This window comes from Pelodiscus sinensis, chromosome 28 (genome assembly GCF_052426305.1).
Source record: "Pelodiscus sinensis isolate ZL-2025 chromosome 28, ASM5242630v1, whole genome shotgun sequence".
Lineage (NCBI taxonomy): Eukaryota > Metazoa > Chordata > Testudines > Trionychidae > Pelodiscus > Pelodiscus sinensis.
The window spans coordinates 15783434-15797903 of record NC_143079.1 but is presented as its reverse complement, the minus strand read 5'-3'; the positions used below and the strand labels follow the sequence as shown (position 1 = coordinate 15797903).

General features: G+C 47.0%; 1 protein-coding gene across 1 annotated transcript in view; it reads left to right on the top strand.

The window, feature by feature from the left end:
* Positions 1-7886, top strand: part of TGFA (transforming growth factor alpha) — a 53828-nt gene extending 45942 nt beyond the window's left edge. Inside the window, exon 6 of the mRNA XM_075910695.2 lies at positions 2700-7886. Coding sequence (XP_075766810.1) covers positions 2700-2707 — 8 coding nt within the window. The 3' untranslated portion in view covers positions 2708-7886. The remainder of the gene's footprint in view (positions 1-2699) is intronic.
* The last annotated feature ends 6584 nt before the right edge of the window (positions 7887-14470 follow it).

Sequence of the window (14470 nt, the reverse complement as noted above, 5' to 3'; positions counted from 1 at the left end):
CTTCCGGGCTTGCTGATGGGTGTGAGCAAAGGGAACAGTGGCCTGTGAAATGGACCTGAGTGGGCCACAGGCACAAGTGCACAGGCAGATGCCAGCCCCCGGTTCCTCTCCTTCCTCTGTGGCTGCAGCCCTGAGACCCTCTCCGCACCACCCTTCAGGGGCTGGAACAACTTGTTCAGTGGGGTTCTGCGAGCTATTGAACCAAACTGGAAACCTGGATATAATGGAAGCCACTTCAACCAGGTCTAGCACCTATGCCCCTCATCCTGGGCAGTGCCACAAGCCTCCCCTGCCCACGCACACACTCCCCTGCACCGAGTCAGAGGAGTCCTCAGCTGCCCACAGTGGGTCTGCTCATGTGAATAAGCACTGCTGGCTTAGACCCCATGCTGAGAAATGCAAATAAGTAAAGAGCGAGAAGTAACTTCAAATTCCTTATTGTGATCTAATAAAGTACAGGCTGAACCTCTCTGATCCAGAACGCTCTTGTCCAGAAACATCCGTCGTCCGGAACGATTTTACTTAGCCGATGTCCACTTTTCATGGGTGTGGCCAAGATTCCCACGGTCCCATAACGTTTGTTTACAGCCGCCAGTCCTAGCTCCGTGTTCTGTAACACAGAACACAGGGGGCTCTTAGGGGTAAATTTAGCTCTAATTTACCCCTACAAGTCCCATAAGCAGTGAAAGTGTTGGTAATACTGCTAGACAATATTGACCTCCCATGGTCCAGAAAGTTCTCTCATTCAGAACCAGTCTGGTCCCGAGGGTTCCAAACTAGAGAGGTTCAACCTGTAGTCACTCTTATTTAAGCGAGGGAAGATTTTTCAAATGTGCAGTGGTAGCTAACCAACCTTTGGAAGTTACATCTTTAGGGGGAGATTTTCAGAGTCTCTCCCTCTTTACGGCCGGCCTGAATTTTATAGCATTCAGAAGATGCTTTGCTGAGTGACTTTTACACCCTTACCGATAGATTTACAAGCCATTGGACGTGCCTCATTAGGGTTACTGTATCTGCAGATACACAAGTCCCATTTGTGGGACTAAATGTGCATTGACTGCGAGAGATTTCCAGTGAGACTGGAATAAATCACTTAGCCTTTTTTAGCATCTCTGAAAATACCGCTTCTGTGCTTTTGGCAATTCAGTACAAGGTATTCTTTGTCAGTGGAAGGGTTTTTTATGCACAACACACTGCAATAAATTCCAGGTGACATATGACATACCGTCTAGGCAGAGGCATGAGATACTCTGGCTCTCTTCCTGTTTTTCTTTAATTTTGTCTCCGCTCTAATTATTTATCTTAGTCAGCCTGAGTTATTCAGTCCCCTTCGCGAGTGCAAGGAATGATCTCTAGAAATGGTGTACTCCTCTTATCGTTAGCGTTTTGCTTTGAGATAATCACTTCGGTTTTGATAATGGCAGCGAAGGTGCCTTTATTTGTCTTGGGTTTGCAGACTGGTCTCCTGAGCCCTTTGTGTGTCTCAGGTGCTACAGACTGCAGGGACGATGTTTGTACTGGTCACAGAGTAAAGGAGCAGGCACTTGGCACCAACTCTTCATTGGAAATACCTTAGCCAGACATCAGGCATTGACACCGCCACATCAATCACACACGAACTTTTATGAGTAAGAGAGAAGTGGAACAGTGAGGGTAGGAGGGGTTTTTGGCTGCCCAAATTAAGTGGCCTGACTTTCAGAAAATCAGGTGGGTTTTTAGATGCAAGACTTGGGGTGCCCAGCTTATGAGTTACTTCGCTTCTCTGGGTTGATGTTGTAGTTATCCTTCCCAATGAGCCGGACCATGAAGGATCAATACCCATTAGCCAAGATGGCCAGGGATGCAGCCCCATTCCCAGGGTATCCCTAGGGGCTGAAACTAAGGGTGCTGGGGGTTCTGCTGCACCCTGGCTGGAAATGCTTCCCATTATAGACCAATTCACAGCTTGGTACAATGGCTCTCATCACCCCTGCTGCACAGATTGGGGGCCCGGGATAGGTTCCTCAAGAATTGCCCTGTTCTGGTCGTTCCCTTTGACACATTTGACACTGTCAGAAATGGAACACGAGACTGGCCAGACTGGGTCAGAACAACGGTCCATCTAGCCCAGGAACCTGTCGGCCAACAGTGGCCAATGCCAGGTGCCCCAGAGGGAGGGAACACAACAGGTAATCCTTACGTGATCCCTCTCCTGGCACTCACCACCAGACAAACAGAGGCTAAGGACTCCATTCCTACCCATCCTGGCTAGTAGCCATTGATGGACCTAACCTCCATGAATCTCTCTAGCTCTTTTTTGAACCCTGTTAAAGTCCTGGCCTTCACCACATCCTCTGGCAGGGAGTTCCACAGGTTGATTCTGCAGTGAGTGAAGAAAAACTTTTGTTTGTTTTAAACCTGCTACCTATTAATTTCATTTGGTGACCCTCGTTCTTATGTTGTAGGAATAAGTAAATCACTTTTCGTTATTCACTTTTTCCACACCAGTCATGATGTTATAGACTTCGATCCTGTCCCCCCCTTAGTCTCCTCTCTTCTAAGCAGAAATGTCCAAGTCTTTTTAAACGCTAGGCTGGACAGACCATTCATCTGATCCCTTCTGGCCATTTTTCTGGGACTCACTTGCTTTCTGTTGCTAGATTAGAGCCAGGTTTGCGCCCCTGGAAGTAGATTAACCCTTGGTGTGTTTCATTCTGCAGTGGTCTGAAGGAGACCTGGTTTGGACCAGGATATTAACTACCATGGCCAGATGGGACTGCTGCAGTGTAATGAAGAAGGCCCACATTCATTCACAGAAGAAAATGCTCTGCCGGCGATTGCTATCAAGCAGACACTACGTGACTTTGACTCTCTCTCTGCTCCTCTACTCTATGCTGGGTTTTCAGAACCTTGCCAAATTGACATCTGCAGGGGGCTACGCAATATGACGTGAAGGAGTAATTCGTCAACCACATCTCAGCAACCGTGGAATGTTTTACAAGACTTCAGACTCAGACACGAGACCTGCACATGGCTCAGCTTGGTGTTTCCGTAGATGTGACAATTGTGTGTGGGGGTGTAGGTTTGACACCAGTGATGGGAGAGCGGGTGTGCCGTTCGGGTTGGAGAGCGCTTACGAAAACTGTCTGTCCTGCGTCGAGACTTTATGGAGCCTTCCTGAAGGCTGGGTCTTTTGGTTCATGCATTTGTTACATATGTGACTCGTCTGGAGGAATGGCTGTATGGCTCTGACCGGAGAGCGCGCAGCCATTTCAAAGAATGTCCTCTTTGCCTGACTGCGGCTTTTTTTTTTTTTTTTTTTTCCCTTTGTGCTGCTGCCATTGACCTGCCAGATGAAATCTGTGAGGGGATACAGGACAAGGCGAACTGGCTGGAGCTGTCCTTTTCCCCTCTGAGGAGCAATTCCTCCTTGTTGGGAGACCCCTTGCAAAGGAAAAACAGCCACCCTCGAGCCAGCGAGGGAGGAGAAAAATGGGTTCCAGCTTCACATGATAAATGTGATGGCAGAAAACACGGCAAACCATTGAGGCAGAAAAGTGTGTTTGGAGCTCGAGATGGGGGTTAAATGTCAAATGGAACCTGGCTCCAATCAAAGTTGTGGAAATCTAGGTGTTCAGAGCCTGACCCAAAGCTTGTTCAGGTCCTTCCAATGTTGGGACGTGGGCCTTAGAGCTGTGACGCTCTGCATTTCTTTGTGCTCACTCGGGACTGTTCAGGAAACTTAAGAGTCGCTGTGTTACGACAGCAGAAAACCTAGGGCCAAATCCTGCAAACCCTTCCTTGCCGGAGTCCATGTGACTGAATGAGCTAATAGGGTTTGATGTTGATCTTGCTTACCCTGGTGTAACTCCCTTGGTTATTCCTAGTTTAGCTCTAGCATGAGATCATAATCAGGCCCTCTTAAATCAATGGCGTCATTCCCTGAATGTGGATTCTAACTTGTAGGTAAAAAATTCTATCCCCCTAGACTGTCTGTCTTGGAGGATGAACCTGCGCCATACATGATGCTATTGGATACTAAACTTGACATGTTCTCAGTGTTGTTCCAAAGTTTGTATTCTGATCTGCCTGGCAAGATACAGTCCTAGAACCAAGTTCACTCTCCTGAGCCTAAGTGAGGACTACCCCGCTAGTGGGGTCAGTGAAGTTTCCCCTGTTTGCACCTGTTGAATTTGGCCCTGAGTTTTGTTGTGATTTAAGAGCAGAATTTCACCCTTTTGTGTAGAAACAAAATATCAAGGGGGTGTGGGGGGCTTTCAACCTGAAACCAGATCCATCCTAGGGAAAATAGGAACAACACGGTATCCCATTTATCCTGTATGAGGAACCAGCTGCCTTCTGTGTTCATTTTCAAGCTCTTACCTAAAAGCAAATGATCTGATGAACTTCTGGTTTCCTATAGCCACCCGACGCCTGCCAGCAGAGCACCTTTTGAAATTGATACACAAGTGATGGTTTGTTCTGTACTTACTTGAGAAATGAGCTTGTTTAACCCTTTGTTGCGCTTTGCTCCTTGACTCGGTGTCTGGCGCAGTCTTACAATAGATCTGATTTTTAGACCTTATGTCCCCTCCCCTTAATTTCCTAAGGAGGCAGATTGTCACACCCACACACCCCTCCCAACCCCAAGCCAACAAGAATCCTTTCCTCTGTCTCCTTCCAGGATTTTTTTTCCCCAACTCAATTGAATTCTGTGATCTATTTTTAAAGCTGATCTGAAAAAAAATTAATTTTAAAATAGTGACATCTGTGTTTCAGATTTGGATTTGGGTTCTTAACAATGAAGCTGCAAACGCTGCATCTTGAGGGTGTGGTAATGGGCGAGTGTGATCTGCTCAGTTTCTGAGCAAGCTGTGAGACTCCCATCAGTGATTCTGGGAGCCCATCAAAGAGGGCAAAACCAGTGCATCTAGTGTCCCGATTCTGTCGAGCAGCCCAAGTCAGCAAAGTTTTCAGCCTCTGAGTACAGCTGAAGCACCTGCTTAAGCACTTCCCTGAATCAGGGAGTAATTGCTGAATTTACCCCTATTTCTCTAATCTTCTGAAACCATTAGAGCAACCTCTCCTCTTTTGGCCCAGAATGACTGGAGGAGAAATATCTGAATAGATATGCCGGGTCAGTGAGCTGCTACAGGACAGTAACTCTTCTCCGTGAGAGCCTTCAGATCTCTCTTGTAGGGAAGAACCCTATTGGTCTGTTCTTGGTTTTGAAGCACTTGAGCAAACCTGAGGCCTAATTCACTGCTGACGTAAGTGACTGAAAATTCTACTGATCTCAGCAAAGCTTGGACCTTTTCAGTGGCAAATTCAGCCCTTAGCATTGAAGCGCTGTTACTGGTTTGCCCCATGGCCATGCTTACAAGGGGTGTATCAATATCTTAGTCCTGCTCTTTGGAGTGCAGACCTTAACCTCTGACGGGTCTCCCAAGAAACGTCTAGCCTGATGGACAGTGCCCTTTTTCACCTGCCAATGTGCAGAATGCTCCAGCCATGAGGAACAGGGACTGTTTTTAGCATCTCGCCTGCTTTTTTTTTTTTTTTTAATTGTGTTTAAGATGTCTTGTGGAAGCCGTATATTTAGGGCCTGATCCCACAAGGCACTGAGTACCGGCTCTCAGCACCTTAAAAGATAAGGCTCTTTCTCTCGCTCTTTTGCTTTTTTTTTTTTTTTTTTTTTTTTTTTTTTTTTTAAATTGGGAATAAAACTAAATATTTGATTTCTTGTAGTCTAAACTATTTAGGTCTCTTTAGACCATGATGCACATGCCCATCAGTTATGCATCTGTTTCACAAGCCTTTTTCCTTTCATAGGATGACACTGCAGCCAGACCATGCCTGCAGCATGGGAGTGGAGCAATGTTTCCTACAGCTAAAGGTCTGGCTGATAGTTCTCTTATTACCCCACCTTGTCCTCAGACCTTCCGCTGATGTTCCTCCTCAGGAAGATGAATGCCATTAGCACTGGCATAGGAATTCATTCAAAAGCCTGGCACAGCTTGTCTTGTGGATGACGTTCTGTCTCTCTTCACCCATCCCTAATGGTGATATGGTTTTAACCCTGACTGCTGCTTGAATGTCCCAGCTCAGATAGTTTGCATGTCCAGCTGACGCTAGCAGATGTGTATGCAGCTAGGCAAGTCTCAGCTAGGGGCGGCTCTGTCCCGCGGTATCCCCTAGAAATGTACTGCTAGGCAAGAAGTTCACTTAGACCTCCTGAGTTGACCAACAGGTGAGAATGTCCATGTATCTGCTAATTTGACCTTTTAAAACAAGGGGGACTGATCATCAGCAGGGTGAATTACTCTACTTCCGCTCACTAAAATGCAGTGAGGATAAATTACACCACTGGATGATCCAGCCCAGGTTTTCAGGCACTAAATCCTCACAATTTTTTTTTCCAGTGCCACCCTACTGACGAAAAACTGGAATATATATCTGGCCCCTCTATCTCCTAATCCAATCTGTGATCTGTTCCTTGCAATTATTTGACCTTCCAGGATCTGATTTTTAAAATTGCTGCTGCTTTTAGGAAGATACCTAGAGATCTGACTCAAAGTAGGATCATGTTTCAATAATACAGAATGTCCTTTTAAAACAAACTGCCTAGTTGAAGAGGGATTGGAAAGGACAGAGTAGGAATAAAAGCTTGTGTGACAACAGGTATTTGGTTGAAAATGAAGGTTAGAATTCCCCTTTTCTTTCCCCACAATGGCTTTTCCTTGCACTTAAAGAGAGCGTGTCCATCCTGTACCATGTTGCAGGCTTTCATTGGAACTATTCCAGGATAACAGATTTTAAATGTCCATTACTCCACTTTTTCTTGACTGGGACAGTTGCAGTGGAGAAGAGGGAGCTAGGAAGCTGAACACATTGTGGGTTTGTGACAGTAGGAAATCAGAAAGCTACAGGCTAAATCCTTGCTGTCAATGAAATCTCTCTGGGAGTTTTTACAGCTGACCCTATTGGTGCTGGGATTTGGCTCTATGGTTCTAAAGGCAATCCAGAATGGTCACACAAGGAGCTTATGGAATGGAATGCTCTGTTGGAAAGATGAACACTTGAGTTGACTCAACATGAAATTCTGGTCCCGTTGAGGGATCCATGTTAAAGTCAATGAGATTAATCCAGACTTAATATAGCCCTCCCCACCCCAAAAAAGTCTCTCTAATTCAGCAAAAAGTAATCTCCTTGGAACATGCATTTCAATATCAATAAATGTGGCAGCCAGCGGGTGGTGGGGATTTTTCAAGTCACAAAGGACTAATAGGTGCCCAGTCTCCACAGAAAATCAGTGGCATCTGGGTCCCCAATTTCCATGTGTCTTTTGAAAATCACCCTGCTATCTTTCTTTTCGGAAAATTTTTTTTTGCACCCATAACTTGCTGTTTCCCCCAGTGTCTGATAAATTGCCTGAAACATGTAACTTGCATTTCCCATGATTTTTGGATACATTTTACCATAAAACATCCTGTGAGAGTGAGGTTTGGTTTTTAAAACATCACATTTATTCAGTCTTGAAATGTTATGGCGCTAGGACAGAAATATCACCTTGCAGGGACCGTGGCGATCTGAAACCAATATCTTTAAGTAGTAAAACCATCTTTTAATTCTAGGAAACTTCCTTCAGCTGGTATTCTAACCTCCAGTTGAATTGTTAACCTTTTGTAGTCTCTCTAAGTTTATTATAAATAACCAACCTGAAGCTTTTTTTAGTCATGGCTCCTTTGACATCTGTACATGTTGCACTGAAAAAGTTAATATTTAATGTTTTAACTTATTTTGTGTGGTTAAATTAATTTTGATTTCTGTAATATGTTGTGATTGGCTATTTCTCCCTTTAATACCTAAATTCTAGTTATGTAGAGTGATAAACATCTTTTTTCAGATGTTTTTGTTGTTGCCTTTTTATTGCTGTGCAGAATTCTTTTTCGGAAAAGTCCCGGCAGCATTAAGGTTACTTGACACTTTCAATAGTCCTTGATCCTAGCATGAATGGAAGTTCTTCTATGCTGTGGAAATATTAAAAATATGCAGACAGATTATTGGAGAATCATGGGGATAAGGAATGCTAATCTCTTTAGCAGGTCATCTGTCCAATGGTTCTCAATCAGCCAATTTTTGCTCCTTAGCCAATAACGGATATTGTAATATCCGTAACAATAGCTTCTAGCTCCTCTAGCCATCCTGGTAGTGAGTAGAGCTAGCATTTGTGTTGGGCTAGTAGCTTCCATTTTGAGAAGCGTTAATCTAGGCCACACGATCTAGCCTGGCCAGATCACAAGTGTTCCCCACAATATATTCCTTGGTGCATCTGTTCCATCCAGTTTGAAATAAGCCAGTGCTACTTCACCATTTCCTTCAATTCTCCCCTGCCCCACCCCTTCGGCTGGTATAAGGGCTTCAGCCTAGGAACACAGTTCGGCATGGCTCTTTCATACTGTGCGGTTTTTAGGAGTCAGGAAGTCTATTCATTGGCTTAAATTCAACCCTAAAATCATTTTTTCCAATCAAAGCTCTTCACAAATTAATTGAAAATGGGTGTGTGTGGGGGGGGGGGGGGGCTAGATAGACCTCTGTCAGGGATGGTCTAGACTGTACTGAGTCCTGCCATGAGGGCAGGGGACTGGACTCGATGACTCTCGAGGTCCCTTCCAGTTCAAGTGTTCTATGATTCTATGCCTGGCTGCAAAAGAGCTACACTCTTCAAGAGCAAATCTGGACAAACTCCGTGTGTGTGAGTTCCAGGTCTGGGTGAGAATTCTGGGTTGGGATTCCCTGGAACTGTTTCAGGAAGGTGGGCAATCCCCTGGATATTGCAGTGCTGTTAAACATGAAGGGTTTTTATTACATGTCCCATACCACACTCTGGCAGGTGGAGAAGAAAACACAGATGGAGACAGTTGTATGGAATGACAGGATCCTTGTGATGGATGGTAAGGTAGGAGGGCGATCTGAAATGGATCAGCTACAGGCTTAAATTGTGCAACCAATGGGGAACTAGACCCACTTGTGTTGTGTAAGCCAGTGCTGCCAACGTGTTACAGGTCCCGTGCTGTGCTAGTCTATAGAGGATCCGCCCCAGTAGAGAGCCGTGGCTAGTTAACCTGAGTGTAGCGACCTGCTTTTAGCTCTGGTGGTGCCCAGTTCAGTCCCCTCTGAGTCATTGCCATCCCAGCCATGTAATAGAGCTGAATTTGGTTCACAGAGCACAGGCCGAGCTTATACCCTGTGGCTGTGTCTAGACAGGCAAGTTTTTCCGCAAAAGCAGCTGCTTTTGTGGAAAAACTTGCCAGCTGTCTACACTGGCCGCTTGAATTTCCGCAAGAACACTGACTATCTCATGTAAGAAATCAGTGCTTCTTGTGGAAATACTATGCTGCTCCCATTTGGGCAAAAGGGCCAATGTAGACCGCTTAGATTTATTTTGTGCAAAAAATCCCCGATCATGAAAATGGCGATCGGGGCTTTTTTGCACAAAAGCGCATCTAGATTGGCATGGATGCTTTTCCACAAAAGCACTTTTTGTGGAAAAGCATCCTTGCCAATCTAGACGCTCTTTTCCGCAAATACTTTTAACGGGAAAGTTTTCCGTTAAAAGCATTTGCGGGAAATCACACCAGTGTAGGCATAGTCTGTGGGTCTGGCTACACTGCGCACTGAGGACTCAGGTTTGCGTTGTTGAAGCAAAAAAAATGCTTCTTTCTGTTTAGGCAGCTAACAAACAGCTTTATTCATTAATAAAGCACAGCATGAGCCAAACATGGTCCCAGCAAAGCCAGGCCCAGTAAGGCTGCTAATACAATCAATCCTAGTATCTTTATACCCTTAGCCAAACAATCCGACGTCAGGGCATCCAATTACAGAAATCCTCAATTAAACTTGGAAAAACAGAGCTTTATCAGCAAGATGGCAGACAGGTAGGCGGGAGTACATCTCCTGTCCCAACCAGCCCAATTAATACATTCCAATAGCCCGTCCTGTAGGCCTCTTCTCATGGGGTGACAGAGACCAGAGTGAACTTTATGTGCTAAAGAGAAAAGCTGAACTGGTTTCTGTTATACAAGATGGTTCTAGCTAAATATGAAATGGTTTCTACAGCGGCCACAGCCCCTTTCCACGTTGCTGGCTTCTGCAGCATTCCTGAGCATGCTCAGTCCATGTGAGCATCTCCAGCTCAACCCAAGCAGCGACTCAGGGGTGGGGAAGGGCCCATGAGCAGTGTGAACAATGGTCCTAACAAATGTCCGGCTCGATCCACGTGGCTGGGGGGTGGGAGGGCGGCATTTAGTTAGGAGGCAATTGGCTAAATGGAAAGAAAAGGGAAGAGAGTGAGGGGGAAGGGGCGCGGAGGGGCAGGGGTAAAAAGAGCGGGAGGATTGGTGCAAACAATAAAGCAGGGAAGAGAAAGTCTGGTCCAATCTGTAGCAAGTTCTCCGAACATCCAGAGACCCTGGCTGCCTCTGGCACTACCCCTCCCTGTGGCTGGTTCATCCCTGTCCTTTTTCCCTCCGGGTTGCTGTTCAGAGTAGTGCGGACCTATGGGATAAACAACCCGAAGCAGGTGAACAAATGGACCCCATCTGCTCAAACAGGGCTGAGAGTTTGGGGGCTTGCCCCTACACAAATAGATTTGGAGAGGTCTACACGACAGATTTTTGTCAGAAAAATGATTTTTTTCCCTGACATGCACAGTGGGTGTCCTTGCTGAATCTCCCAGATACAAAATGAAGCTCAGATGTTGGTGTTTCCCGGAAGCACTTCTTTTTAAACAACCTACTAAAGGAGTTAAGACTTAGAGGTTGCTGAGAGGGCCACGCTGTCACAGGGAGTAAGACTCTAGAGCTGAGATACCCAACACACTAGCCACATGCTGCTATTTGGCTGGCTGAGTGTGGCTAGTTCGTTTATAGCCGTAGTACTGCTTCAGAACTGGTGGGATGCAAGGCCCTAGAGGCTGCATTCCTGACGTGGCTTTTCTCCTCTGGGAGTTGTTCCCGTGTTCACTAGCAGAACCCATTGTAAAGAGACACTAATCACAATCCAGCTTGGAGGTGCTTAGCCCTTACTGGTGGGGCATAGTCTTGATGAAACAGTTGACTTCTTAGCTTGCAAGGCCACAGAGAATAATGGGATAAGAGGTAGATGGCTAAGCTATCCCCATGGGATCTCAATAGCGCCTGAGAGCCCCGGTCACGGGTCAGTGCCCCTTGGCGTCAGTGCTCTAGAAGATGTAGATATTGGGATAGAGAGTACGCTTATTAAGTTTGCAGATGATACCAAACTGGGTGGGTTTGCGACTTCTTTGGAGGAGAGGGACATAATTCAAAATGACCTTAGCAAGTTAGAGAAATGGTCAGAGGTAAACAGGATGAGGTTTAATAAAGAGAAATGCAAAGTGCTCCACTTAGGAAGGAACAATCAGTTCCATACATACAAGATGGGAAGCGACTGTCTAGGAAGGAGCATGGCGGAAAGGGATCTAGGGGTCATAGTGGACCACAAGTTGAATATGAGTCAACAGTGTGATGCTGTTGCAAAAAAAGCAAATATGATTCTAGGTTGTATCAACAGGTGTGTTGTAAGCAAAACTCGTGAAGTCATTTTGCCGCTCTACTCTGCACTAGTTAGGCCTCAGCTGGAGTAGTATGTCCAGTTCTGGGCGCCACATTTCAAGAAAGATGTGGAGAAATTGGAAAGGGTACAGAGAAGAGCGACAAGAATGATTAAAGGTCTAGAGAACATGACCTATGAAGCCAGGCTTCATGAACTGGGCTTGTTTAGTTTGGAAAAAAGAAGATTAAGGGGGGACACGATAGCGGTTTTCAAATATCTAAAAGGGTGTCACAAGGAGGAAGGAGAAAACTTGTTCGTCTTGGTTTCTAAGGACAGGACAAGGAGTAATGGGCTTAAAGTGCAGCAGGGGAGGTTTAGATTGGACATTAGGAAAAAATTCCTAACTGTCAGGGTGGTCAAATATTGGAATAAGTTGCCAAGGGAGGTGGTGGAATCTCCCTCTCTGGAGATATTTAAGAACAGGTTAGATAGACATCTGTCAGGGATGGTGTAGATGGAGCTTGGTCCTGCCTTGAGGGCGGGGGGCTGGACTCGATGACCTCTTGAGGTCCCTTCCAGTCCTATTATTCTATGATTCTATTTGGCTGGTGGTATGCGGACAAACTGATCGTCGGGGTCCTTCTGACCATAACATTTGTGCAATGCTCTTAGCGCCTTTCTTATGAATGTCGGTGAGTTCATTCAAAATCCCAACCTACTAGATATTTGAGAGAGTTTGTGTCTGTCTCTCTCTGTTTAAGAACTCCTCCAAAAGGGTAAGAGCCACCAATTTGGTACACAGCTTCCTCTTATCCTAATTTAGGACACTGGGAGGGCCTGGAATGGGCTGGCTTCTCAGAAAAGAGACAATCACCAGGCAGCTGAAAGGGGCTGGCTGGAATTGTGCCCCCCTCCAGGACTGCTCCAGCCCTGATCCTCCCCCTCCCACCCCCGAAGGAGATGGTGGGCTAAAGCTTCTCTTGCCCGATTCACATGGGAACATTGAGAGGGAGGGGAAAGTGCGCGGTTTCCTGCATTCCTCCCTCTGGCTGGGGAGCGCAGGGGGCAGATGAATCTGGACTTGCCCCTGCTGGAGGACATGCTGCCTCCTCCTCCACATGTGCCCCCTGGAGCAGCAGCGGCCATAAAGAGGCACTTCTCACCTGCCCCAAGTTGCTGCAGTGAGAGGGCTGGGGTAGCCCTCTTTCTCCAGGGCAGCCCGCGTGCTGAATCCCTCCTCCCCAGCCCAGAGCAATGATTTAAATGGAGAAAAACAAAAGTTAAGGAGCCGAGCAAGGCCGGGTAAATCTTCTCATTCAAAATAAAACCAAAGCTTGGGCCTGATTTGCCCCTGGATTACGGGTTTGATGCCAGGGTGACTCCCCTGAAAACAGTGGCAGGCAGCAGGCACTCAGCGGCTGTCAGTGGAGTTACAGGGGCACTGAGCAGTGCATGGGTGCATCAGACCCTCTATTTCAGTTTCTCTCTCAGCCATGGCATCCCGGAACTTTTACTTGTCCACTGCATGGGCACGAGCAGTCAGGGAACGGATACATTGCACCATTTACATTTTATCCAGGAGCCAGGTTGCTACTTGAACGTAGGATTAGGAAACAGGCTGATTTCTCCCACCATGTGGCAAAACCAGCCCCAGGAATTCATCTCCGTCTCACCGGCAGCAAGAGGGGCCCTTTCTAGCAGCACAGCCACACACAAGCTACAGCGGGGAGATTTAAAATATGTAAAGCAAAATTGGTAACAGTCTGTCCCTCGGCCTGGTGACAAACCAGAGCTTCCCAGCAGTGGGGCAGGCCTTCTAGCAGAATCTCTCTTTGTTACAAACAGTATCATAATTGTTCCCAACACACCAGCTCCTGGCTGATCTCGTTCACGGAAACTGGACACAAACAAAGCAAGGCCCAGATTAGCTGCTGCGGTGGGTCTGCTGGGCCTTGTTGGAGACTGTGGACCCGAAAGCACAGGCGGAAGGCTGGAAAATCACACCAGGATGCTGGTAGGTCTGTGTGATTGGTGACTCCCCACCACGTTACAGAGCTGCAAATAACCCGTGTAATCTGGCAACTTCTGCTTGCTCCCATGAGAGTCAATGGTCGTCGTCTTTAGTTTTTTAGTGGGTGCAGGATCGGGCCCTGCTTAAGCACGTGCGTTTCAGCAGAGGTGTAAGCAGCACAACCAACATTCAGAGCAGCGCTCCCTGGTCAGGTACTGAAAGTTAGACCCTGTTTAATTACCTTATCGACCCCCGGCCTAATGCAGCAAAGGGCAGCGCGTGCTTCAGCCCCCGCTGTACGCCCCCAACGCTGAAGGCCCAATTATGTTCACTTGTTTCTAAACCAAAAAACTAGATTCCTGGCCGAGCCGCCTGGTCCTATCACCGAACTCACAGCCGGTCCATGCCGCTGGAGGCTGCCCTACTTTCTGTCTGTCGATACTTCGCGTTGTCGGACGTGCCCGCGCCGGGGGCAGAGGGCCGCAGCCTGTTAAATCAAGAGAGAGCCCGTTAGCACTGATGGGATGTGACGAGCCACTGAAGCAGAAGTGCTGTGGTTCCCCCCGCCCGGGCTGGGTGTTCTGTTGCCATGGAAACTCCCAGGCGAATACCCTCTGTATTACATGTACAGAGAAACAGGCTGGGGGCCGGCGTCTTTCCCTGCTGCCTCTAAAAGAGCTCTTAGGGCCATTCTTCCCCCTAGTTTTCCATCCAGCTGCAGAATAAATTTTGTTCTGTGCACTGAGGCATGTGCCGATGTGCACCACCAGTAGCCACACGTGCTGCTGGATGGGGGGTTGCTGTGGGCGCTTTGCTAATCAGCTGGGCAGCATTTGAATCGCTCCTGGGTGGTGGCCCAAGTGCTCAGCTTCCAGGGAACACTGATTGGGGTGGGGAAAAGTAGCA